Source organism: Vipera ursinii, assembly GCF_947247035.1.
Source record: "Vipera ursinii genome assembly, chromosome: 4".
NCBI lineage: Eukaryota > Metazoa > Chordata > Lepidosauria > Squamata > Viperidae > Vipera > Vipera ursinii.
Genome location: NC_139514.1, coordinates 9,129,172 through 9,153,874, shown reverse-complemented (window position 1 = coordinate 9,153,874; position 24,703 = coordinate 9,129,172). Strand labels below are relative to the sequence as shown.

General features: G+C 44.8%; 1 protein-coding gene across 1 annotated transcript in view; it reads right to left on the bottom strand.

The window, feature by feature from the left end:
• The window catches only part of TMEM135 (transmembrane protein 135), a 167,181-nt gene that overhangs the window by 51,841 nt on the left and 90,637 nt on the right, over positions 1-24,703 (bottom strand). The window contains exon 6 of the mRNA XM_083362146.1: positions 1,123-1,169. Within this exon, the coding sequence (XP_083218272.1) occupies positions 1,123-1,169 (47 nt within the window). The remainder of the gene's footprint in view (positions 1-1,122; positions 1,170-24,703) is intronic.

Sequence of the window (24,703 nt, the reverse complement as noted above, 5' to 3'; positions counted from 1 at the left end):
AAAGAGTCAAGGTTGCCTACCCCTGTCTTAGATCTAAGAATGTTTTCTGTGTAGCATTATAAATTGCATTATAAATTCAAACCAACACTTTGATTTCCATTGGAAGCCTCTTGAAAGCCAGTGGACTGACCTACAGCATTTGTGTCATGTGCTCTTGCAACATGCACTAATTAACAATTGCACTGTGAATCAACTGCAGCTTTCGAGCCATCTTCAAAAGCATCTCTGTGCAGAACGTATTACGTATTCTTTCTGTCTGCTAGAATACTGATGTTGAAAGCAGGGGATAAATAATAATATCCCTCTCAATCTCATCAAACTGTAATATTGCTTCTTAGGAAAAATAAACGTGAATAATTACTGTAAGTCCGCACAACTCTTACTCCCAGAATTTCCCAGCCAGACAAATAAGGACCAGACATGCCTAAGACTGCTAAGATCAAGCAGCCTTGATCTAATGTATAGCCACATTCGTCTAATGTATAAGCCACGCAAAGAAAGTAAAGGATTTTTCAACTCATGGTCTCCCATTTTCTACCTTGGTGCTTTATCCACTACTAGACCAAACTGGCTCTCCTTATTTTAATTCTCCTTATTTTATTCTCAGGGTTAGAATTTTCTCTTTTTTGCAGAAATTAAGTTAGAATAAAACAGAATGCCTTTGTAAAATTCCATGCTTTTAAATGGAAGAGCAAGGGGAAAAAATATATGTACATCCATCATGGTATGTCATCACAATCTTTCCTCAGAGAATTTGTTTCTTGGCTGTCATGTTAAAATTAATAACCATAAGTGGTTTTGGAGCTAGCAATAGGTGGTTACGGAACTACAATAGTAGGAAATAAGTCATATGCAATGGATGTTTCATTGTGTTAAAAGCAAATGAATAACTAACTCCTTACTGGGCACTCTCCCAAAGTTTCCTGAGCTTTCTTATACATGGTGTTATATAATATAATCCCAAGAAAATTAAATTTGCAATGAAATCTAACTATACTTCAGCAGTTTATTTTTTTTCCTTTCAGAATAAGAACTTTCTGTTTGGTCGAAGATATAAAAGCACAGCGCTTTCCATTTTAAATAAACTTTTAACATAAAGTAAGAAAAGTATTGGCAACATACCTGAAAAAGAACATAAACAGGGCAGCTGTTACACAGAACAAAAGGACCTATAAAAAAGGAAAAAGAACATTATTTAAACAGCTAATCCCAATTAAGTACTTCCAAACCAAGATCAGATTTCAGGAAGTTTTAAATAATTCAAAGACCTCATTAGGCACCTTATAAAAAGTGAAATTTACAGTGAAAAATATCAATGACGATGTTACAAAGAATAGGGGTTGGGTTGTTTTTTTGTTATTTTTTTTGTCCTTTTGGTATATGCTCAACAAAGTACAGAATATATAGTAAATTAAAAAATTGGTCTTGTTTCTTTGACTGACTATGACAAAGTCCACCTACCCTAGCTTTGCTAAACATGTAGGCCAATGTGAAGATTTATGTATATTTTTAATCAATTTTAGATAGCCACTCATCTCAGCAAAGGATGCTGTGGGTGACGAACAAGAGTCAGTAAGAACAATTAATAGAAACAAAAAAGTACAAAATAAAAAAATTAATAAGTATCAATATCACAAAAGTGAAAATACAAGCCATAGGAGGAGGAGGATAAAGATGGCCACCTCAGTATTTATTTATTTATTAATCAAATTTATGTAGCTGCCAACCTCACCTAAGGCGACTTTTGGATGGACAGATGGACAGGAAGTTTGTCCTTGGGTCTACCTTGAAGTAAAGGAGCAGAAGGCCAACAAAGTGATGGGAACTGGTTATTGCACTGGCACAGAAAAGACCAAATTGCTAGGTCACAGGGGTAGGCAACCTTGGCTCTTTTATGACTCGTGGACTTCAACTCCCAGAATTCCTGAGCCAGCCACGCTGAGGGGAAAGGGAGAGGTTTCCAAGCTGAGCCATGCTGGCTCAGGAATTCTGGGAGTTGAAGTCCACGAGTCATAAAAGAGCCAAGGTTGCCTACCCCTGGCCTAGGCCTAGGTCGCTTTATGACTCATGGACTTCAACTCCCAGAATTCCTGAGCCAGCCACGCTGAGGGGAAAGGGAGAGGTTTCCAAGCTGAGCCGTGCTGGCTCAGGAATTCTGGGAGTTGAAGTCCACGAGTCATAAAAGAGCCAAGGTTGCCTACCCCTGTGGGAACTAAAACAAAACGTTTTTATAAAATAAATAAATTCATTAATTAAAAATTAAAATAAAATAAAAAGGGGTAAGAGAAGGAGGTGACGGCAGGTTCCTAGGGGTTCTAGAAACAGGATTTATAAAAGGCAGAAGGCCAATGTGGCAGGATGGCTCCCTCTTTGCCAGCGCTTCATGCAGACTGTCAAGAACAAAACGCATGAAATATAATCTGAGCTGAACTATATGAAGATACTGGTGTTTCCTACAATAAAGACCATGCTTTTCTGCAAAGTCTTGGAAAAGAAGACTGCAATAGTAGTCAGGTATTTGGGTAGTGGGGTGGGATGGGAAGGCAGCCCTTGAATTAGCCAACACGATTTTGTTTAATTATTGCCTATTATTGTGATTTTTAGGTACATTTTGTTGTTGTATGGGTATGAGCCATCTAGAACCCATGAAGGAGCAGCCTTGACTGAAAGAATGAAAAAAAAAATTAATAAAGCAGAAGTGTATACCAAAGACAAGGTTGTGAATGATTACCTATACACACACATATCAAAAATATAATGGAGAATTCCTATCATTATATAACGCAAATGTGCAAGAAACTGAAAGTAAATAAAAAAGCCTTAATTTTTTATTGCTTCTATTCTTGTATCCACCTGCACCCATCAATGCACTGCATCGGAGCTTGCATCTGGATTTACTATAGATTAAGCAACAATTAGCAAGAGTCTACAGATGTGGCCAAATTGTGACTTGAATTGCACATATAAATACTTCTTGCAACTCCCTGCAACAGGTTCAGGTGTTTCCATTGCTACCCATTAGCACAAGCACACTAACACACTTGTATTTCAGCGTGTCAGTTCAATTGCTTATTTTATTTTATCTCAGCAGTGGGTGATGTTGGCAGGCGTTCAAATGGCTACAAGGCACTTTTTGATCATTAACAGCCAACATGGGAGCATGTGATTAAATAAAGCCTGGGTTCAGAGTAAGCTCCTTCACCTTTTTTGAAAGTCAAAACTAACTTGTGTTACTTTTTAATTGCTGTTCTAAAACAAATGTGTTTATAATTGTTAGTGCTACTTTGATAGTCCATAAAAAGAAAGATTAGATTTTAAAAACTCTTTCTTGCTTTCTCCACTGCCGATAGGATTAACATTTTAAATTTAACATTTGATGTTTACCAACCCTCAAAAGCCATTCTTTTTTTCATTCGCTTAGCTTGAACGTTAATTAAAGGTAAAGGTTTTTCCCATACAGTCATATCTGACTCTAGGGGGCAATGCTCATCTCCATTTCTTGGCTGAGGGAGCCAGAGTTGTCCAAAGACATTTTCTGTGGTCATGTGGCTAGCCTGGCTATACACCAAGGTGCACAAAACGCTGTTACCTTCCCACTGAAGAGGTTACCTATTTATCTACTTGCATTTGCAGGATTTCGAACATGAAGTCCAACAATTTATAAGATTAACATAATACGGGTAGTCCTCAACTTACCACTCTAATTGAGCCCAAAAATTTATGTTGCTAAGCAAGACAGTTAAGTGAATTTTGCCCCATTTTCTTGCCACAATTCTTAAGGGACTCGCTGCAGTTGCTAAGTGAGGTTAGTAACGCGGTTCTTAAAGTGAATCTGGCTTCCCCATTGACTTTGCTTGTCAGAAGCTCACAAAGTGTGATCCCATGACCCTGGGACACTGCAGTCGTGATAAATATGAGTCAGTTGCCAATCATCTGAATTTTGATCACCTGACTATGGGGGTGCAGCAATGGTCGTAAGTGTGAAAAACAGTCATAAATCACTTTTTTCAGTGCTATTGTTAAGTTCAAATGGTCACTAAACAAACTGCTATAAGTCAAGGACTACCTATACCAAAGATTAAAACTCAACTAAAAACTGAAGAAACAAGCAAAAAAAATATACTATTTTCCTCTATGAGTTTTAATCATAGTTCATGAATCAGAGAAGCAATTTCTCATTGTGTTACTTAGACCAGAGTTCCCCAACCTTTCCGGCTTTGCGGACCGGTGTGTGTGTGAGGGGGGAGGATGGTTCCGTGTGAGCGGTCAGCAAGTGCGCATGCAGCTCCATTTGTGCGAGCGGCATGCACAAGCGCCAGCTGCTCACGCAAATGAAGTGTGCATGCACACGCTCGCTGGAATCGCCCACTGTTTCCACAGCCCGGTTGCAAACACCTCAAGGCCCACTAGTGGGCCATGGCCCAAAGGTTGGAGACCCCTGACTTAAGCCTGAGTTGCCAAGAGTTGGGTTGGGCTGAGAGAGAATGGCTGGCTCAAAGTCACCCAATTGGCTTTCATGGCTAAGCATACACTTGAACTCATGGTCTGGAGGCTTAGCCACTGGACCAGTGATAATTATCCTTTACTATCCACCCAGAAACAACTGGACAACTTCTTGTCCAGTAGGCAAGACAAGAAACTATGGGGTTAAATTATAAGAAAGTAGATCTCTTACATGTTCCTAATATGTAAATATCCTTATATAATCTCCTTATGAAAGATCTGTCAAATAAACAGCCTGCCTATGGAGGGGGTAGGCTCTTACTTGTCGGAATTTTTTAATTAGATGGCTGGATTTCCACCGCTGGGCATACCGTAGTAGTAGATTCTTGCATGTAGCAGGAACTAGATTAGATGACCTTCGGGATCCCTTCCAACTTTTTAATGATTCCATCATTTCCTTACCCATATTTCAAATTCTAAGCCTAAGGTTGGAATTAGCTGTTGCTTACTTACAACAGTAACAAAGTATTCCCAGGTTGTGTGATATAATCAAAAGCAACTCTGCAGTTGTTAAGACCTGTTTTGTTCCTGCAGAAAGAAAAGCTATAGAAAAGAACACAAATAAAATCTCACACACAAAAAAAAAACACAGCACCATCTGGACTCTATAAAATTCTATTGTAGAACCAGGTCGACGGCATGTTAGAATTCCTACCTTTAAAGTATTTTAAAAATATAGGAATCTCCCAGATTATGCCAACAGCCCATCTGATGGGATGGGGTTGGGTTTTATTAATGTGTTTTAACTTATTTAATGTGTTTTAACTTATTGTAAGAGTTGTGGGCATTTTGTTTAATCTCTTTTAATTTTTGTATTTTGTCTTTTAACATGCACTGCCCTGTTCACCGCCCTGAGTCCTTCGGGAGAAGGGCGGTATACAAATAAAATTAATAAATAAATAAATCTTGTCCAGCGTTCTGTATTGTACTATAACTAGACAAACACTTCTGAAATATTTTTAACAGGGGCAAAAGGGTCATCAGATCCTTTCAAAAGTGTGTTTTTCTTACTGCCCTTAATCAAGTGCTAATTAATTTCACTGAATTGACTCCCCTGTTCTGGCATTACCAGAAGGTTGGGGGGGAATCTATTTCCTCCACATTGTCCTGTTATTTCCTGCTGCCTTTATTTCTCCAACCAGTCTCTTCCTCTATTACCTTTAAACAGGCCCCTTAACTTCTAAATATATTCAGCACAAGTGATTTAAAAATATTTCTGTTGTTCTTATTTTTATTTTAGTTACACCGTACTTCTTGGGAAAATGACGTTATTCACATTTAGAAAAAGAACATCGCCATAAACGTTCCAAGGCCAGCTTTAAGAGGATGGTAAACGCGGATAATCATATAGCTGCATTTAAAATGATGGAGAGAACAGGAAAGCTTTCCTCCAGAGACTGGAAAAAATAGAAGAGGGATCTGACTTATAATGAGCCACATGTTGTCGTTGTGTCCGACCCATCGCGACCCCATGGACAACGTTCCTCCAGGCCTTCCTGTCCTCTACCATCTTCTGCAGTCCATTTAAGCTCACGCCTACTGCTTCCCTGACTCCATCCAGCCACCTCATTCTCTGTATTCCCCTTCTTCTCTTGCCCTGAACCTTTCCCAGCATGAGGCTCTTCTCCAGTGAGTCCTTCCTTCTCATTAGGTGGCCAAAGTATTTGAGTTTCAACTTCAGGATCTGGCCTTCTAAAGAGCAGTCAGGGTTGATCTCCTCTAGGACTGACCGGTTTGATCGCCTTGCAGTCCAAGGGACTCGCAGGAGTCTTCTCCAGCACCATAGTGCAACTGAGCCACATACCAAGACAGAAATCAGGCTTTCTAGATTTCTCTACAAAGTTAAACCCTCTTCCCCCTTGTGTTACACATGGTGGTCTGAAAGAATATGGAGGCACAGCGGGACTCGACAAATGTGTTCCATTTTAGAACATAGGAATCTTCTCCTCCGTCTTTAATTTATGCTCTATTTTTCTGTAACAGAATTGTGTACAAATGACAAACACGTAATTAGTAAAATGCATCAACTTGTATTCAAATTTGAAACATAAGTAAACATGCAAAACTATGTATGATAAAGCAGATATATCCTTTAGCGGATATGTCTCTGGGCGGCTTCCTTCTCCAAAAAAAAAAAAAATCTGAAATCTGTACAAAAACATGTACTTGTTTGATTATCCAGAATGCTCTTCCAGGGAATGTACCGATTACATTCGATGTTATCAGCATACATAATGTTTCAGATGGCTTCTGCTGAGACAACATCCTCTTATAGCTAGCTGTTCCCAGAAAAATAGATTTGGGAAAATAATCTTAATCTGAGCTCTCCTTGGTCCTGTTTTTAATCCACGTTCTAAGTAACGTGAGTGGGTCTGCAACCCAAAACGCACTTATGTATAGTCAGGTGCTGGGTGGGTGTGGCCAATTGGGTGGGCGTGGCCCATTGGGTGGGCATGGCTGCGGTGGTAACGGTACAGTGGGTGGGACTAAAAAGTTCAATCAATCAATTCCAACTTTGCAAGAGATCTTTTTTTTTCCCACAAGAAGTTGAAATTGATTGAAGCTTTTTTTTTTTTACAGACGGCGGTGCAGGCCTAAAGCAAAACGGTTTTATAAAACCCAGCTGAAGGCCTAGGCCTGGGGCAACAGCACGCGTGCCCACACAGAGGGCTCTGCATGCCACCTGTGGTACACGTGCCGTAGGTTCGCCACCACAGATCTAAGTCATTGAGAGGTGAATCATATACAAATTCAATAAATAGTCTTTATAGCAACAATAGCATCGACAAAAACTAGAATTACAAGCATCCCTCAAATGTCCATTGAGCAAGAAAGACGGAAGTGGCACAAAGAGAGTATGTCAAGAACTCTTATCGGGATCGCATAAATAAAGGAAAAGAAATTGAGAGAACCAGAAAAATCATCTAGAAGCGTTCTAATCCACAGCTGACCAAGAAGATCTTATCTATTTTCAGATAAATAGTAATAAGTTAACGAAAACTTGTAAATGCCATTCAGAATCCTGACTCTTCCAAACGAATTGGCATCACTGTCTATTACTGATGTAAGGTGACTTCCCTTGAGAAATGTTTTCCTCACCGAGATCAAGGCTTTCCTATCCTTGGGCCTCCAGTGTGCATATTTGTTGAAGGCTGAATATACTGCTGTCAAGGGGGCGTGATGGCTCAACAGTTAAAAGACGCTGAGCTTGTCCGCTGGAAAGCTGACAGCCTGGGTTTGAGACCCAAGCGCCGTGCAATGGGGTGAGCTCCCGTTACTTGCCCCAGCTCCTGCCCACCTAGCTGTTCGAAAGCATGCAAATGCGAGTAGACAAATAGGTACCACTTCAGGTACCACTTCCGTACGCTCGGCATATGCTCATGCTGGCCACATGACCATGGAAATTGTCTTTGGACAACTTTGGGTCCCTCCGCTAAGAAACGGAGATAAGCACCGTCCCCTTGAATCAGATATCAGCGGAGAGAGGAAAGCTTTCCTGACAGTGAGAACAATTAATCGGGGGAACAACCTGCCTCCAGACGTTGTGAATACTCCATCACTGAAAGCTTTTAAGACGAGACTGGACAGCCATTTGTCTGAAATGGCATAAGGTTTCTTGCTTGAGCAGGGGGTTGGACTAGAAGACCTCCAAGGCCCCTTCCGTTATTCTGTTCCATTACATCTTTTTACTGAAATCCAATCCCATTTTTCTATAGGATTAGCAACACAAATGCACAACACACAACTGCCACACAATAGCAAAAGGATATAATCTCTCATGGTGGTGTGGGAAACTAACAATTTTGCTTCCATCTGATCCCCTAAGAATGAAGACCCCGAAACTTTAAACAAAACTAATGTAAAAATGCTCAGACTCTGATTATTTACATAAATAAATAAATAAATAATTTTATTTGTATACCGCCCTTCTCCCGAAGGACTCAGGGCGGTGAACAGGGCAAACATATAAAAATACAAAATACAAAAATTAAAAAGGAATTAAACAAGATGCCCAAGTTAACAATAGATTAAAATACATTTAAAACAACAATAAAATCCAAACCCATCCCCCATCAGGCCAGGCCGGCTTGTTCGAACAAATAAGTCTTCAGATCGCGCCAGAATCCCTCAATAAAATGTCCAAATATGAACATATAGATAGGATTCAGTTAGCCTTAACAACGAAGAAGCGAAGCAATCATGAAACAAAGAAAAATGCATTCTAAAAAAATTTTGGGTCTTGAAAAAAACTGAATGGGAGATGGTTTTTAGACATGTCCTGCTTCTCCTAGTACCTGATAGATGACGGATCGTTGGAAGACATTTCTACACTAGAGGAGCCATTTGACTGAGGCAGCAGAACACTTCTAAAAAACTTTTAAAATGTTTTATATCGCATACAATCATAACTGTGTATTCACCAGCAACCAAAGCTGTAAATGACCCAATGGTCTGCTGGAATTTTACTTCCTTTTTTTTCTCCTTGCCATGACCCATTTATAACTGATTGATGTCTCAAACCTAATAAAATGGGAGCTCTGCAAGAGAGAAACCTTGAGATCTTCCAGCTGTATAAATAGCTCTATCCAACAGAAAGAATGGAAGAATTTTGAACTATTGGTGCATTCTTTTAAGTTATCTTTATAGTTAGCTTTTCCTAGATTGTGTTACTAGATGTTCCTTAAACAAGCAAAAGCTTTTATACTGCCTGATTCATTCATAAGCAAGCTTGTTCATGTAAGCAGAACTGAAAATGGATGAAAATTGATGAATTTTTAACAAATGGTTTTAAATTTTATTTTATAGGTTCAATATATTAAAAAGCCCCCTTCATGGATTACTGCCTTGTCGTGGCGAAGGGGCTTGCGTAATTCAATGAAGCTATGAGCTATGCCGTGCAGGGCCACCCAAGACGGACAGGTCATAGTCGAGAGTTCTGACAAAACGTGATCCACTGGAGAAGGAAATGGCAACCCACTCCAGTATCTTTGCCATGAAAACCCTATGGACAGTACCAAAAGGCAAAACGATATGACGCTGGAAGATGAGCCCCTCAGGTCGGAAGGCGTCCAATATGCTACTGGGGAAGAGCAGAGGGCTAGTACTAGTAGCGCCAGAAAGAATGAAGCGACTGGGCCAAAGCCGAAAGGACGCTCAGCTGTGGATGTGTCTGGTGGTGAAAGGAAAGTCCGATGCTGTAAAGATTTTTTCTCCATAGGAACCTGGAATGTAAGATCCATGAATCAAGGAAAGCTGGACGTGGTCAAACAAGAGATGACAAGACTGAACATCGACATCTTAGGTATCAGCGAACTAAAATGGACAGGAATGGGTGAATTTAATTCAGATGACCATCAGGTATACTACTGCGGACAAGAATCCCTCAGAAGAAATGGAGTAGCCTTCATAGTCAATAAAAGAGTAGGAAAAGCAATACTGGGATACAATCCTCAAAATGACAGAATGATCTCAGTTCGAATCCAAGGCAAACCATTCAATATCACAGTAGTCCAAGTCTATGCCCCAACCACCAGTGCTGAAGAGGATGAAATTGACCGGTTCTACGAAGCCCTACAGCACCTTATAGAACTAACACCAAAAAATGATGTCCTTATCATCATGGGGGATTGGAATGCTAAAGTAGGAAGCCAAAAGATAACTGGAATAACAGGCAAGTTTGGCCTTGGAGTACAAAATGAAGCAGGGCACAGGCTGATAGAATTTTGTCAAGAGAATACGATGGTCATAGCAAACACTCTTTTCCAACAACCCAAGAGACGGCTCTACACATGGACATCACCAGACGGTCAACACAGAAATCAGATTGACTATATGCTCTGCAGCCAAAGATGGAGAAGCTCTATACAGTCAGTAAAAACAAGACCAGGAGCTGACTGTGGCTCAGACCATGAGCTTCTCCTTGCAAAGTTTAGGCTCAAACTGAAGAAAGTAGGGAAAAGCACTAGGCCACTCAGGTATGAATTAAATCATATCCCTGTTGAATATACAGTAGAGGTGACAAATAGATTTAAGGAATTAGATCTGATAGACAGAGTGCCTGAAGAACTATGGACAGAGGTTCGTGACATTGTACAACAGGTAGCAACCAAAACCATCCCAAAGAAAAAGAAATGCAAGAAAGCAAAATGGCTGTCTGAGGAAGCTTTGCAAATAGCTGAGGAAAGGAGGGAAGCGAAAGGCAAGGGAGAAAAACATAGATATGCCCAATTGAATGCAGAATTCCAGAGAATAGCTAGAAGAGATAAGAATGCCTTCTTAAATGAACAGTGCAAAGAAATAGAAGAAAACAATAGAATAGGGAGGACCAGAGATCTTTTCAAGAAAATTGGAGAGATGAAGGGAACGTTTAATGCAAAAATGGGCATGATAAAGGACCAAAATGGCAGGGACCTAACAGAGGCAGAAGAGATTAAGAAGAGGTGGCAAAATTACACAGAAGAACTATACAAGAATGAGCTTAACGTCCCTGATAATCACAATGAGGTGGTCACTGACCTCGAGCCAGACATCCTAGAATGTGAAGTGAAGTGGGCCTTAGGAAAGCTGAGCAACAACAAAGCTAGTGGAGGTGACAGTATTCCAGCTGAGCTATTCAAAATCTTAAAAGACAGTGCAGTAAAAGTGCTACACTCAATTTGCCAGCAAATTTGGAAAACTCAACAGTGGCCACAGGATTGGAAAAGATCAGTTTACATTCCAATTCCAAAGAAAGGCAGTGCCAAAGAATGTTCAAATTATCGCACCATTGCACTCATTTCTCATGCTAGTAAAGTCATGCTTAAAATCCTACAAGCTAGACTTCAGCAGTATGTGGATCGAGAACTACCAGAAGTACAGGCAGGATTTCGAAGAGGCAGAGGAACTCGAGATCAAATTGCCAACATACGCTGGATCATGGAGAAAGCTAGGGAGTTCCAGAAAAACATCTACTTCTGCTTCATTGACTATGCTAAAGCCTTTGATTGTGTGGATCATAACAAACTGTGGCAAGTTCTTAAAGAGATGGGAGTACCAGACCATCTTATTTGTCTCTTGAGAAACCTATATGCGGGTCAAGAAGCAACAGTGAGAACTGGACACGGAACCACTGATTGGTTCAAAATTGGGAAAGGAGTCCGGCAAGGCTGTTGTTGTGACTCAGGGCCAGCCTGTGGGCCCGACAGCCGGGTCCGATGTATCGGAGGACTCAGATGTGGGGGAGGAGGGAAACGAACCGGCTGATGATGATTTGGAGACTTTGCAGAGTCCTCAGCCGGGAACCTCTTCTCAGCTGTGTGAGCCCGAGAGTGCGGAGGATGATGACCCACAGCTGGCCCTGTTCAAGGACGCCCGACGCAGGAGGCAGACGAGCAGGGACAAACAAAGGAAGGCTATGGGACTCCTCGGGAGGAGGCACAGGGAGACCACGCCCTGAGCTCTCTATAAAAGAAGTGTTTGGGGAGGGGCTAGTTGCTGAAAGCAACTTTTTCGTTTGAGAAGTCAAGCTCTTGTATTTTTGTAACAGTGTAATTAAAACTTGGCAGAAGCCTTTTGATCTTGGACGCTTTCCAGACTCTTCCTTTGATTAGGGGTGCGAGAAGAGGGCTGGTTTAGAACAGTTTGCTTTCAGCCCCCACCCCTTAATACTACGATGGAGCAGCTTCTTGCCGAGAATGTCCAGCTCAACCAGCAACTCACCTTGCTGGCCACTCAGGTGGCACAACTGCAGGCTCAGGTACATGCTGCCCCCCCACCCAGGAGGAAATGTCAGATAGCTATGCCGGATAAATTCGCTGGTAATCCAGAACTGTTTCCTGCCTTCCTGGGACAATGCCAGCTTTATATCAGCGTGAGAGCAGCTGATTTCCCCACTGACCGAGATAAGGTGGGATTCGTGTTGAGCCTTCTGTCGGGAGATGCAGCTCGTTGGGGCACGCCTCTGTTGGCACAGCCTAGCCCTTTGTTGGATAACTTTGGGGGGTTTTGTGACCATATGCGCCTCATGTACGAGGACCCGATTAAGGCACAGACGGCCACCCGACGCCTGAAAGTTTTGAGGCAGGGTCAGCGCCCTCTACAGGCCTATATCAGCGATTTCCGGCTGCTTAGCCAGGATTCCGCCTGGAATGAGGCTGCGCTCGTGGATGCCTTTCAGGATGGCTTGTCAGAGGAGATGTTGGATGAGCTGGCCCGCGTGGACATTCCCTCAGACCTGAATGGGCTGATCCATCTTTGTCTGCGGATCGATGCCCGGCTGCAGCAGCGTAAGAGTCGCCGTGCCACCCCACAGACCCCTGCCGCCCCTGTTGTGCGTGAGCCCCCGGTCCAGAGGGAGGAGCCAATGGAGCTGGGTGCCGCCAGGTCCCGTCTATCGGTGACGGAAATGGACAGACGACGATCGGAGGGGTTGTGTTTTTACTGTGGGGACCCTGGACATTTGGCTGCTTCTTGCCCGAAGAAGCGTCAGCGGGCGTCAGTGACCAAGCCTGCCCCGAGAAAGTCCCCTGCTTTGTTATCGGGAAACGGCCCGAGCCCGATCTAGACGGTGTGAAAGATCGGGCGACCCACAACATCCACACCGAGCGACGCCGTTCCGACGGTGCCTGTGAACCTCCACGGCATTTGATTTTGGAGGCACGTCTGATCCTCCCTGGCAAGTCAGAGGGGATTCCAGTCCATGCCTTAATTGACTCTGGGGCTACCACTAACTTTATGGATTCGGCCTTTGTGGCCAAATGGGCTGTTCCCCAGTGTCCAGTGGATCCGCCCATGCTTGTGGAGACCATCGATGGTCGAGTGCTCCTGTCCGGGCCTATCACGGCCGCCACGCAACCCGTGTGTATGGCCATCAGTACCCATGTGGAGGCCATTCAGTTCTACGTCACTTCGGATCTGCACTTCCCCGTGGTCTTGGGACTGGCGTGGCTCCGGGCGCATGATCCACAGATCTATTGGTCTCAGAACTTGGTCACCTTCCCAAGTTTGCAGTGCGTGGACCACACCCGCCATATCTGTGCCGGCCAGGTGGAGGGTTCCTCAGGGGTTTCCTTGCCTCCCGAACTGTCCGACTTTGCTGACGTGTTCAGCGAGTCAGAGGCGGACCAATTACCCCCGCACAGGCCCTACGACTGCTCCATTGACCTAGTCCCTGATGCGCCTCTCCCAGTGGGGCGTTTGTACTCCATGTCGGAGCCCGAGTTGGCTGCATTGCGGGACTTCCTGACGAAGAACTTGGCTCGTGGTTTCATCCGGCCCTCGTCCTCGCCAGTGTCTGCGCCCGTGCTCTTCGTCAAAAAGAAGTCGGGCGAGTTACGGCTTTGCTGTGACTACCGGAAACTCAACGCTATCACGGTGCGTAACCGCTACCCGCTGCCCCTCATCCCCGAGCTCTTGGACCGACTCCGGGAGGCTAAGATCTTCACGAAACTGGACCTGCGTGGAGCTTACAACCTCGTCAGGGTTCGGCCGGGTGATGAGTGGAAGACGGCGTTTGGTACTCGCTATGGACATTTCGAGTACACGGTGATGCCGTTTGGCCTGACCAACGCCCCCGCTGTGTTTCAGCATTTTATGAATGACGTCTTTCGGGATCTGTTGGACCAGTTTGTTGTGATTTACCTGGACGACATCCTGATTTACTCCCCGTCGCGTGAAGCGCATCATCAGCATCTCCGTCAGGTCCTGCAGCGCCTCCGGAATCATCGGCTGTTTGCCAAGTTGGAGAAGTGCCAGTTCTACCAGGTGACCATTGATTTCTTGGGTCACCGCATTTCTCCTGAGGGCATCGCCATGGAACCGAGTAAAGTTGAGTCGTTGCAGAGTTGGCAACCCCCGCGTCGCGTGAAGGATATTCAGCGACTTCTTGGATTTGCCAACTACTATCGGACATTCATCCCTGGCTTTGCTGCCTTGACAGCCCCCCTCACCCGGCTCCTGCAGAAGAAGACTCGGTTCCAGTGGAACGCCCCCGAACAACAGGCGTTCCAAGCTCTGAAGGACGCCTTCATGAAGGAGCCCATCTTGAAGCATCCTGACCCGCAACGGCCGTTTGTCGTGGAGGCGGACGCCTCCGACATTGCCATTGGGGCCGTGTTACTTCAGGCAGCGACGCCCAACGGTACCCTTTTCCCTTGCGCGTATCACTCACGGAAATTGAATCCCTCGGAGCGCAACTATACCATCTGGGAGAAGGAGCTGCTGGCCATCAAGGCGGCGTTCGAGGCTTGGAGGCATCATCTGGAGGGGGCGCGGCATCAAATCGAGGTCCGGACGGACCACAAGAATCTGGAAAGCCTGCAGACCGCTCGGAATTTGAACCAACGCCAGATCCGGTGGTCCCTCTTCTTTGCGAGGTTTGACTTCCGGGTGCGGTACATACCAAGCGGGCACAACCAGAGAGCGGATGCTCTGTCCAGGAAGCCCGAGTACACCCGAGTGGAAGACAAGCTTCCGCCCAGGACCGTGATCCCCGTCGAGTCTTTTGCTGCGGTGCGGGAGCCGGTGGATATACGGGCTCGGATCCGGGAGGCGCAGTAGCAGGAGGCGTGGGTGGCTCAGCGGAAGGAAGAGGTGGGGCCAGATTCGCCTTGGTCGGTCACGGATGGACTCCTGTATTATCGTGACCGGCTCTATGTTCCAGGAGGGCCACTCAGGGGACTCGTCCTCAGCCAATGTCATGATAACCCGGCTGCGGGGCATTTTGGCCTGTTCAAGACTCTGAACCTGGTCTCCCGTACATTCTGGTGGCCCCGAGTCCGACACGATGTCCAGTCTTATGTCACCTCCTGCGTCCCATGCAGGCAGGCCAAGTCAGCGACAGGGGCCCCGCCTGGTTTACTGCAGCCTTTGCCAACGCCCAAGAGACCCTGGGGGGCTGTGTCCATGGACTTTCTGACGGATCTACCCCCATCCTCCGGCTTCACGACAGTGTTTGTGGTGGTGGACATGTTGACCAAGATGGCGCACTTCATCCCCTGCCGCGGCTTACCGTCAGCTCGCGCCACTAGTCGCATGTTCATCCAACAGGTGTTCCGGCTGCACGGCCTTCCCGATAGAGTCGTCTCCGATAGGGGGGCCCAGTTTACAGCCCGCTTCTGGCAGGAGTTGATGCGGGCGTTGGACATTAAGGTTTGCCTCTCGTCCGCGCATCATCCTCAGACCGACGGGGGTACCGAGAAGGTCATCGGCATTTTGGAGCAGTATCTGCGCTGCTACGTTAACCTGCAGCAGGACAATTGGGTGGACTATTTGGCCATAGCCGAGTTTGCCTTTAACAACTCGCAGCACACCTCCACGCAGATGACACCGTTCTTGGCCAATGTGGGTTATCACCCTCGGTTTTTCCCCCTTTCTCTCGTGGACTCACCGGAGCCGGCAGCGAACGAATTCATGGCGGAGTTACAGGCGATCCATCGGTTGGTGCGACGGCAGCTGGAGAAGGCCAAGGCCGACTACAAGAGGTTCGCCGATCGGTCGAGAAGGGATACGCCTCCATTATCGGTGGGGGATCGGGTCTGGCTGTCCACCAGGAACCTACCATCCACTCGGCCGGCGAGGAAGCTGGACCACCGTTACCTTGGACCGTTCCCAGTCGAGGCCGTCATCAACCCGGTCGCCTATCGTTTAACTCTGCCACGTTCCCTGCGCGTGCACCCCGTCTTCCATCGGTCCTTGTTGGTCCCCGAACAACCGGCTTGTCCACTTCGCCAAGCGAAACCTCCCCCATCAGGACCTTGTGATGGCGACAGCACCCCCGAGTACGAGGTCGCCAGCATCAGGGATTCCCGCTGGCTGAAAGGTCGCTTCCAGTACCTGATCGAGTGGAAAGGGTACGGGCCGGAGGACTTCACATGGGAAGACGCGACCGCCGTTCATGCCCCTGCGTTGGTGACTGCTTTTCACGAACAGTTCCCATCCCGACCGCATCCGGATCGGCAGACCCGGGGGAAGGGCCCTGCGGTGCGGGATAGTGTTGTGACTCAGGGCCAGCCTGTGGGCCCGACAGCCGGGTCCGATGTATCGGAGGACTCAGATGTGGGGGAGGAGGGAAACGAACCGGCTGATGATGATTTGGAGACTTTGCAGAGTCCTCAGCCGGGAACCTCTTCTCAGCTGTGTGAGCCCGAGAGTGCGGAGGATGATGACCCACAGCTGGCCCTGTTCAAGGACGCCCGACGCAGGAGGCAGACGAGCAGGGACAAACAAAGGAAGGCTATGGGACTCCTCGGGAGGAGGCACAGGGAGACCACGCCCTGAGCTCTCTATAAAAGAAGTGTTTGGGGAGGGGCTAGTTGCTGAAAGCAACTTTTTCGTTTGAGAAGTCAAGCTCTTGTATTTTTGTAACAGTGTAATTAAAACTTGGCAGAAGCCTTTTGATCTTGGACGCTTTCCAGACTCTTCCTTTGATTAGGGGTGCGAGAAGAGGGCTGGTTTAGAACAGCTGTATACTGTCGCCCTGCCTATTTAACTTATATGCAGAGCACATCATGAGAAAGGCAGGGCTAGATGAATCAAAAGTTGGAATTAAGATTGCCGGAAGAAATATCAACAACCTAAGATACGCAGATGATACCACTCTAATGGCAGAAAGTGAAGAAGAACTAAAGAGCCTCTTGTTGCGGGTGAAGAAGGAGAGTGCAAAACTTGGGTTGAAACTTAACATTAAGAAAACCAAGATCATGGCATCTGGCCCTCTCAATTCCTGGCAAATAGATGGGGAAGAAATGGAAGTAGTGACAGATTTTATTTTCCTGGGCTCCAAGATCACTGCAGATGGGGACTGTAGCCAAGAAATTAAAAGACGCTTGCTCCTGGGGAGAAAAGCCATGGCAAATCTAGACAGCACACTAAAAAGCAGAGACATCACCCTGTCAACAAAAGTGCGTATAGTCAAGGCTATGGTCTTCCCAGTTGCAATGTATGGCAGTGAAAGTTGGACCATAAGAAAGGCTGAGCTCCAAAGAATTGAGGCCTTTGAACTGTGGTGCTGGAGAAGACTCCTGTAAGTCCCTTGGACTGCAAGGCGATCAAATCGGTCAGTCCTAGAGGAGATCAATCCTGACTGCTCTTTAGAAGGCCAGATCCTGAAGCTAAAACTCAAATACTTTGGCCACCTAATGAGAAGGAAGGACTCACTGGAGAAGAGCCTAATGCTGGGAAAGATCGAGGGCAATAGAAGAAGGGGACGACAGAGAATGAGGTGGCTGGATGGAGTCACTGAAGCAGTAGGCATGAGCTTAAATGGACTCCAGAAGATGGTAGAGGACAGGAAGGCCTGGAGGAACGTTGTCCATAGGGTCGCGATGGGTCGGACACGACTTCGCAGCTAACAACAAATATTAAAAAGCAACCCAGATGATTAGGGGCCTGGTGGCTAAAACATATAAAGAACCATTGCTGGAATTGGGTATGTCTAGACACGGTGGCATTAATTAATACAACAATATACTGAGGCATACACTCTGTTTTCCAGTATTAACTAACACCATTCCTCATGCTTACAAATGTCAGAAAAATACTTGTTCTATCTTTCAGATAATTGCCAGCATGTCTTGCAAAGAAGAGCAGAGATAGATTTAACCTGGTCATAAGGACAACTGTAAGCACAATTTAAGGGACGCAGTGTCTCAGTGGGTTAGGACGCTGAGCTTGTCTATCAGAAGGTCGGCAGTTTGGCGGGTCAAATCCCGAGTGCCGCATAACAGAGTGAGCGCCTGTTACTCGTCCCAGCTTCTTCCAACCTAGCAGTTCGAAAGCACATAAAAATGCAAGTAGAAAAATAGGGACCACTACGGTGAGAAGGTAACAGCGTTCTGTGCGCCTTTGGCATCTAGTCATGCCGGCCACATGACCACGGAGACGTCCTCGGACAAACACTGGCTGTTCGGCTTTGAAACGGAGATGAGCACCAGCCCCTAGAGTTGGAAACGACTAGCACGCATGTGCGGGGGAACCTTTAACTTTACCTTTACCTAGTTTAATGAAGAGAAGCATGAGAGGGGACATGATATGTTGGACTCTTCAATAACAAGCTTTTCCATAGCTTCTACAAATTTAGGCACATAATTTTGATAATTATCAGTAAGACCTAAATATCAAGTGCTCATAATAACAATTTCATTTTAATTACACTTTTAAAAAAAATCTAACAGGAAGGAAGTTGAACACTTGTACATTTCTGGGAGTATGAGGCTATTGGAGGTTATTTTTTAAATTTCTTCCCTCTCCACATATTATTATGCAGCTGCTCTGGGTTTATCTCTGAACAGCTGCTTTGCTGATCACTGACAGGCCCAGACCAGCATCCGAGCTGAATATGAAAAGTGACAAGCAGGAAGAGAGAGACAGTCTGCCCAATAGTCTACAAGCACAACCAATGTAGAAATGCTTATTTTCCTCCTATAAGCAAGTAACAAAATAAGGGGAAAAACCAGGAATGTACCCATACAGCTCCTGTTTAAACGGTAAAGTAGTAGATTAAAAGGAATGGAAGAAATCAGCAAGGAAATTTTAAGATCTGCACTGTAAGATCTGCACTATGAAAAAGCATTAAAGTCCAAAGTTTTTAAATATTTTAAATAATAAAATTTGTTATAAAATTTTAAAAAAAGTAAAATCATTAATAATAAATCCTCTTTGCTTCAACCATTTGAAAAAAAGCATGAGGGTTAGAATTATTTGAGACCACCTGCTCCAAAAGAGTTGTGTGTTAGTGGGTTAGGACGCTGAGCTTGTCGATCAGAAGGTCGGCAGTTTGGCGGGTCGAATCCCGAGTGCCGCATAACAGAGTGAGCGCCTGTTACTCGTCCCAGCTTCTGCCAACCTAGCAGTTCGAAAGCACGTAAAAATGCAAGTAGTAAAATAGGGACCACTACGGTGGGAAGGTTCCGTGCGCCTTTGGCGTCTAGTCATGCCGGCCACATGACCGCGGAGACGTCCTCGGACAAGGGCTGGCTCTTCGGCTTTGAAACAGAGATGAGCACCAGCCCCTAGAGTTGGAAACGACTAGCACCTTTACCTTTACATTTTACCTATGCCTGGTTTTACTTGCGGATAATACTTTCACATAGGTTGAGATCTTTGTAGCAGCATTCCAAAGTACAATTTTTTGCTTCATTACCCTAACCCAGGGGTGTCCAACTGCCGGCCCACGAGCCGGTTGCATCATAAGGAGGCCACACACACCCCCAGCTCCAGCAATGCAAAAAAAAGTCATGATACGCCATGACCCATCATGAGACGCGGCGAGTTTCACATCCATGCCCTAACCTACTTTTAGACATGTTTCCTCACCAGACAGCAAACTGTAAAATACGATGTTTACCGATTTTGCCAAAAACAACTGCAGTTCCTGTGGGACGTTATTCCCATCATAAGCATAGGTCTTCCCTGTTTCTCACTAGAAAGGTCACCTTTTTGAGTCAGGATGTCACAATAATGTCAGAAGAAAAGAACAAAGGACAATATGTGTTCTGAAAGCCAAAACATCTACAATCTTTTGTATCAAAACTGTAAGGTCTATCATTTGGAATGCAATGATTTGGGGACAGACCTAAGCAGTAGAGAAACCACCTAATCCTCAGCAGGCACACATTGGGAGGACCTAATTCACTGTCTCCCTTACGGTTGTCCCAAAGGTATTTTTTTCAAAAAGGCAACTGGATTTTGTTTTTCCCTGAAGATGTTTTGCTTCTCTCATCCAGGAAGCTTCTTAAGTTCAAAGAAGAAAGTAGGGTTCTACATTTAAGCAGGAAAAACCAAATGTACAGGTATAGTAGGGGGTTACTTGCTCAATAGTAGTAACTGTGAGAGGGATCTCAGAGTCCTAGTGGACAATCACTTAAATATGAGCCAGCAGTGTGCTGCAGCTGCCAAAAAAGCCAACACAGTGCCAGGCTGCATTAACAGAGGGATAGAATCAAGATCACGTGAAGTGTTAATACCACTTTACAATGCCTTGGTAAGGCCACACTTGGAATACTGCATCCAGTTTTGGTTACCACAATGTAAAAAAAAAGATTTCAAGAGTAGAAAGTGTGCAGAGAAGAGCAACAAAGATGATTAGGGGACTGGAGGCTAAAACATATAAGGAATGGCTGCAGGAGTTGGGTATGTCTAGTTCAGGGGTCAGCAACCTGAAACAGTGAAAGAGCCACTCGGAACCGGTTCCCTCCCAAAAGGAAAAACTGGGAGCCGCAAAAAATGTGAAGAGTGGAGCCAGATATGCACCTACCCTGCATATTTGAATTGATTGGTTGAACTTTTTTAGTCCCACCTTTTTGTTTTGGACTGCACATGGCAGAGGACTGGGAGCCGCAGAAGACGGCTGAAAGAGCTGCATGCGGCTCCGGAGCCGCAGGTTGCAGACCTGTGGTCTAGTTTAATGAAGAGAAGGACGAGGGGGGACATGATAGCATGTTCCAATATCTCAGGGGTGGCCCCAAAGAAGAGGGAGTCAAGCTATTCTCCAAAGCACCTGAAGGCAGGACAAGAAGCAACGGATGGAAACTAGTCAAGGAGAGAAGCAACCTAGAACTAAGGAGAAACTACCTGACAGTGAGAACAATTCATCAGTGGAACAACCCGCCTCCAGAAATTGTGAATGCTCCAACACTGGAAGTTTTTAAGAAAAGACTGGACAGCCAGTTGTCCGAAATGGTATAGGGTTTCCTGCCTGAGCAGGGGGTTGGTCTAGATAACCTTCAAGATCCCTTCCAACATCATCATCATCATCATCATCATTATTATTATTAAGATTCTTGGATGAGAAGTGAAACAGTTTCAAAGAAAAACAAAGTCCAGTTGCCTTTTGAAAAAGCACCTTTGGGTAAAAACCTGATTGTTCTCCCTAGCTTTGAGACATGGTGGCTTGTGAAGCCACATTTAATTATGTCTGCTTTATGATTATTCTCCCAGTTGGCCGGGATCTCTTTTTTAAATATATTGTTTCCCAAGGTCTTCAAGGAGTTGAGCAGCCTTGAAATTTGGCTAATGAAATACTAAACTTGATTCCTAATTTGTTGGTGTTTTTGCTGCTGTTCTCTGGATAGCATAAAAAGGGACAGGGAGGTTACTTTGCATTCAGGAGTTGGTTTCAAAATTCATTCAGCTTCACTTTCAAAGGGCTGAAAAGAAATACCCTTGCGAAAGATATTTGCACGCAAGTCAAAATTCTGGAGTATTTCCCCCTTCAGCATCTCCACAGCTTATCGGGAAGCTCTTTTGGGTGCTGCAGAATTATATCAAATGTTTTTCACTGTCTCTGTTGTCGGCAGTTAGCAAGCACTTGCCCTGTAAGAATTGCGAAGCTTCTTTGGACTTCTTAAGATCAACAGTCAGGCTGCTGTCCAGAATTTCTCGTACTGTTCCCGTTGCACGCGGAGGGAAAGGAGATATACTCAAGAGACAATTCACTGCAGCTTCTTGACCTTTTGCATGAAAGGCTAGCTTGACCTTCGGCTGAACATTTCTAAAATTGCTTCATTTCTTTTTTAAAAAAAACTGCAAGAAGTTGGAAGGCAAAAAATACCGGCTAAGTGAATTTTTTGTTGTGAAACCCAGACTAAACTAGAAATACAAAGTGAGAATTGGAAGCTGGCCAGTCCCCAAGTTGAAAGCTTCCTATGTGAAAATCCACCTCTGTTCTAAGCAGCGCTTAGCAGTTCTGGCTTCAGAAAAATCTACCTAACAGTTAGCCTAAATCTGTGACGGCAAACCTTTTAGAGACCGAGTGCCCAAACTGCAACCCAACACCCACTTACGTTATCGTCGGGTGCCGGGTGGGCGTGGCCCATTGGGTGCGCGTGGCTGCGGTGGTAACGGCAGACTGGGTGGGACTAAAAAAATTAATCAATTCCAACTTTGCGAGATCTTTTTTTTTCCCACGAGAAGTTGAAATTGATTGATTGATTGAACCTTTTTTTTTTTTTTTTTGCACACGGCGGCAGAGGCCTAAAGCGAAAAGGTTTTATAAAACCCAGCTGAAGGTGTAGAACTGGGGCGACGGCGCGGGTGAGAGGGCTCTGCGTGCCACCTGTAGCACGCCTGCCATAGGTTCGCCACCATGGGCCTAAATCTTCTTTCTTTTAATTCCAACCCACTGGTCCTTATCCTGCTGTTAGAGAACAGGTCCACTTCCTCTTGCCTATGACAAACCTTTTAGACATCCATTTCCTCACATTATCTGGAAACAATGATTCTTATCTGCAGCCCGAGATTGCAGTGAACTTTTTAACTGATGCGTCACACTTTTCACCCATGTTCAGGAGATAGTCCAGATATTTCTCACGAGCATTTCCATCAGCTAGGTTTCACCAATTCTGTAGTTATGCATTTGATTTTTTTTTCCTGACCTAGGTGCAAGACTGAGTACTGTATTTGTTGCCATTAAACATCATTCAGCTGGATTTAGCCCAATGTTTAGACCTTGTCGAGGTTATTGTGAGTAATGGTTTTCTCGTCTAAAAGTTATTAACCAACCTTCCTAACTTGTTGTCACCTGCAAATGATGTACTCTTTCCGTGGTATCTTTTAGATGAAGAACGATTTACAAGGGCTCTTTCAGTCATTGGTTCAACGAGTTGCAAATCTATTGGATTCCCCCCCCCCGGTGTTAATTTGTTTTGTCCAAAACTGGGAGACTACATTGCATTACAGAAATCAAGATATGCTACATCTACAAGCATACCTCTGATCTATCAACTTGTAATCAAGGAGAGAAGCAATCTAAAACTAAGGAGAAATTTTTTGACTGTGAGAACGATTAATCAGTGGAACGGTTCGCCTTCAGAAGTTATGGATGCTTGATCACTGGAGGGTTTTAAGAAGAGATCAGACAGCCACTTGTCTGGAATGGTAGAGGATCTCCTGCTTGACCAGATGGTTGGACTAGAAGACCTCCAAGGTTCCTTCCAACTCTGCTACTCTATTAGTAATAGGCATAAAGATAGACGGGCACAATTCTGCCTAAGTTGTTTGTACAGAGATTCCATTGAACTCAACAGGATTGGTTTGTATTTATTTCCATCTGTGATGCCACCTGAGATTACAAACGTGGTTTACAAGCGAAAACAAATTCAAAATATAAAATAGATAGGAAGTGTCACGACTGAAAGTAAAAGAAACAATCTCCCTGTGTATATAATCCCTTTAAATTTGCTTTACCATCACATCAGTTCAGCCTTAACATTTGTTTCAATCTACTACAAAACATACTTCTGGCCACGGTCTCACATATGCTTCATGCTGAGGCATGCAATATTTACAGGAAATTAAATAATAAAGCCTTTGGGTTCCCCCCCCAAAAAAGCCCAGTGCAACATTTCCATTTTTATGGACCTTTGAAAAATAAAGAAATAAAGTCATTAGGAGGAGGAAATCTCAGTCAGCCCTTTGATTCTCAACTTCCCAGCTCAAGATTCTGGAAAGGAATAAAACTGGCTAAAATCCAGGTAGTCTGTATAGTTTAAGCAGCCTCCATACAAAGTTCTATGTCTCGTTTTGTTACAGCCATCAGAAAATGCTATGCAATTTTTACAGTTATTTGTTAGTTTTGTTTGGATTAATTGGGAAGCTGCGTGGAACGGTAATGGATCTGGGGCAATTGGTTTTAATGGCTTAGTGGATTTTATATGTGTTCCTATAAATCATTTAGAGTCCATTTGGAACAAGTGGTATACAAATATTTATTCTGCAGTATTTATAGCCCACTCCACTACAAGCACACTTTGAAGAAAGAACTGTAAGAGCAAACCACACAAAATTAAAAATAAAAACAGTATGCAAACCAAAATATCATTGTAAAAATAATCAACAATGGGCATCATAAAGATAAAGGTTCCCCCGCACATGCGTGCTAGTCGTTTCCAACTCTAGGGGCCGGTGCACATCTCCGTTTCAAAGCCGAAGAGCCAGCGCTTGTCCGAGGACGTCTCCGTGGTCTTGTGGCCGGCATGACTAGATGCCAAAGGCGCACGGAACGCTGTTACCTTCCCACCGTAGTGGTCCCTATTTTTCTACTTGCATTTTTACATGCTTTCGAACTGCTAGGTTGGCAGAAGCTGGGACGAGTAACAGGCGCTCACTCTGCTACGCGGCACTCGGGATTCGACCCGCCAAACTGCCGACCTTCTGATCGACAAGCTCAGCATCCTAACCCACTTAGCCACCGCGTCCCTTATAATGGGCATCATAGGCACCCATA